General features: G+C 35.9%; 1 protein-coding gene across 6 annotated transcripts in view; it reads right to left on the reverse strand.

Annotated features, from left to right (window-relative positions):
* Positions 1–6: 6 nt before the first annotated feature.
* LOC106873001 (uncharacterized) overlaps positions 7–3,616 on the reverse strand; it is a 75,230-nt gene continuing 71,620 nt past the window's right edge. For all 6 annotated transcript variants that reach the window (XR_008263682.1, XM_052966257.1, XM_052966255.1 and 3 more), the window contains one exon: positions 7–268. Coding sequence is in view for 1 of the 6 variants with exons in the window: in XM_014920202.2 (XP_014775688.1) it covers positions 253–268 (16 nt within the window). In the remaining 5 variants the exon portion in view is untranslated. The remainder of the gene's footprint in view (positions 269–3,616) is intronic.

A 3,616-nucleotide genomic window follows, 5' to 3' on the forward strand; every position in this document is an offset into this window, starting at 1 on the left:
ATATATAGGGATAAATATGTTTGTATGTGTGTCTTTCTGTGTTTTTATCTCGTGTAAATTTTAAATAAATTTTCTGATCTGCATTCAATTCAAAGATACAGATTATGTTGGCAAACAATCGATCAAGTTCACAAATCAAAAGCACAATGCTAACTCGTCGAAACAGAGCCACACAACCCCACAAAATATATCTTCATGCAAGACTCTGGTGGACATCGTCACTTTTCTTTAGATCCTAGATAGCAATTCCTGTTAGCGTCGACCAGCTCTGAAAATATACAATAAATTCATCTTGTTAGTTTAATTTTCTAAAACACACTTGATTATTCAGTTTTAAACATTTCATACGAAAGTAACAAGCAAACGTAAGATGAAACAGAGATATTGTTATAATGGATATTGTTCAGTAGTCCCAAATCCGTTGTGGTTGAGCCGGTCTATGACCAAGAGCATTTTAATCTTGACTATCCACCTTTTTTTAGGCATGATGTGGCCCAGACTACCTTATCCAGTGTATAATTTTTTGTAGCTGTACAGGATGCGATTAAAGAGATATTTGATCGCTATTTCTACCAGGTAGAACGACTACATAGAGACTGGTTTCTTAGTAGGCTCATTGATGTTAACATAGTCATATACATCCCTCAATGTAATACAATCTCTCAATGTGGATAAATTTCTCTCTTGCAAAATCTTTTTTGTCTTTTAAAAGAATTCGTGCTCACCACAGAAAGCTAATGGATGATTTCTCTGCCTAGACAATGTATCTCACTGTGCCATTACAAACGGTTCTCTTTGTGTTAGATTATGTTGATGTTAGTCTGTTAGTGCTAGTGTTAGTTTATGTTGATGTTATTTACCCCTTAGAATAAGAAGACCTTTCACCAAAAGTCTTCCACTCCGTCTTTTCGTATATTTGGAACTATATCGTCTGATCTGCGTTTTTATCTTTATTATTATTATTATTATTATTATTATTATTATTATTATTGCTTTTTTTAAGTGATAAGATATAATCTGAGAGGTATTGGGTACTATTGCTAGCAAGTCAATGGACTGCATAAAGGTTCCCGAGTTGGCTTATATGTTGATGTTAGGTGTGATATAATAGTTCTTTCTACTATAGGCGCAAGGCCTGAAATTTTAGGGGAGGAGCTAGCCGATTAAGTCGACCCCAGTGCTGAACTGGTACTTTTTTTTATCGATCCCGAAATGATAAAAGGCGATGTTGATCTCGGCAAAAGTTGAACTCAAAACGTAAAGCCGGAAAAAATCCCGTAAGTATTTTGTCCGACGTGCTATCGATTCAACCAGCTCGACGTTTTGTGATTGTGGTATAATAATGATGATGATGATCAGTGCAGGCATACCAGGTTATTAAGAAATTGCCTTTACAATCATGAGATCATACGATTCCATTACGTGGTATCTTGCGAAAATGCGTTGCATCATATCTTCGATTTTACCAAAGGTTGTGATTGAAGTTATATGGATGGAAACTGTGCGGAAGTCCGTCAAATGGTTAGTATCTATAATTCAAATAGATACCCTTGTCACACAGAGTCATATTGGTTTTGTCTGCAGATTTCAGTAAGGGCTGTCAGAGGAATAATGCATAGATACTTCAATTGAGAGGACAACTGAAATATTCATTGGCGAAGTATTCGCTTAGCTTTACTAAATCTCGTATTCATAATAAGAATCTCGAAAGAGAAAGCAATTAACTAATGAACAAACATAAATATAATGTGGCTTTGATGCATTTTATGGTATCACATAGGATTTAAGTAAAGCTGATTGTATCATGTAAACTTTTTCTTGAGTTCTATCAAGTATGAATATGGATCTCCTGTGTCTCTAATAAATTCATATACATTCCAGCGAAGGTGATTCTACATGGTCGGTCAACTTGCTAGAAAAATCAACCAAACTACTCTCAAATTAAGCCCCACCTTTTTGAACAAGGAAAGGACACCTTCGATGATCTAGTGGCAGATACACTCCTAAGAATACTGATTAGTCACTGCTGGAACACCTTTTCATTATAGATCTGTTCGAATAGAGTCAACCGGAACCTAAATGTTAATATATTTATGAATTTTAAATAGTGTAAACAATTACTGAAGCAGGACTCAAACTTGGAATATTTGGTATCCATTGTCCTAATTAAAACGTTCGCAAATATTTCACGAGTAATCATGGAATAAGACACTCAGTGTACATTTAAAGAGCCTGGCCTGTGACACAGTTTTTGGTTCTTGACTGTAGCACTTACGCATAATGTGCACAGAAGAAACACAGGCATTGTGCTATATTTTTACTGCGCTAAAGACAAAGATGATTAACTAAGGGCAGAAAACAAATAACCATACAACTCTAGTGAATGAATGAGGACAAATAAATGTCCTTAATTTACAATGCTATAAATAACAATGGGAGCACACATTTTTAGATGATAATATATAATTAATAAATGAATCGATTACCAATCTTATTTTTTTGTCTATAAATTGATTGGGAAAGCAGTACCTCCGAGATTTGTGAAAAGGTGAGAAAATCTCTTCAAACCGGTGACCTGGTCGAATGCTCGCAACAGAATGTGCTCTGCTGAAGGCAGCCACGTAGCCAGGTAGTTGTGATAATGGATTAAGGTTACTACACATGTAAATCAAGATGTGATATGTAGCCAAGACACCGGAATGTAACATACCGGAATAAGAACTGCAAAGCTTCCGGTTCGAAGTTTTTACAGTTCTACCAACCCACCACGCAGAATTAGTACTTATTTGTTGACTTTGAAAAGAAAAGGTTGACAACGGTGGGATTTGAACTCAGAGCGCACAATTGGAACAAACATTATGAAGAATTCCGCCATTTTGTTGCCAAGGGGACATGACGTAGAATCATTATTAAAAATTTGAATGGGGAAATACAATAACTAGTGTGGGGCAATTAATCTCGCGCGCTGTAATTTCTGTCAGACGGACATAATGCCATTAAGCATTTTGCTCGGCGTGCTAACGATTCTGGCAGCTCGTCGCCTTGATGATGATGATGTTAATAATAATTATAATAATCCTTTCTTTTATAGTTTGCGGGAGGGGATAGTCGATTACACTGACCACAGTACTCAACTGGTACTTAATTTATCGACCCCGAAAGGATGAAAGGTAAAGTCGACCTCGGCGGAATTTGAACGCAGAACGTATCGGCGAGCGAAATACCGCTAAGAAGTTCGTCCAGCGTGCTAACGATTCTGCCAGCTCGCCTTTCTATCATAGGCACAAGGCCTGAAATTTCGGGGAATTGGGAAAGACGATCACATTGACCCCAGTTCTTGACTTAATTCATTGACCCTGAATAGATTAAAGGCAAAGTCAACCTCGGCGGTATTCAAACTCAGAATGTAAAGACGGACATAATGCAGTTAAGCATTTTGTTCGGCATGCTAACAATTCTGCCAGCTCGCTGCCTTCACAATAACAATAATAATAATAATAGTAATAATAATAATTATTATTATTATCATTATCATTATCATTATTATCATTATTATTATTATTATTGTTATTATTATTATTATTATTATTATTCAGTAGTTTTATTTTTATAACGT

This window comes from Octopus bimaculoides, chromosome 3, assembly GCF_001194135.2.
Source record: "Octopus bimaculoides isolate UCB-OBI-ISO-001 chromosome 3, ASM119413v2, whole genome shotgun sequence".
NCBI classification, from domain to species: domain Eukaryota; kingdom Metazoa; phylum Mollusca; class Cephalopoda; order Octopoda; family Octopodidae; genus Octopus; species Octopus bimaculoides.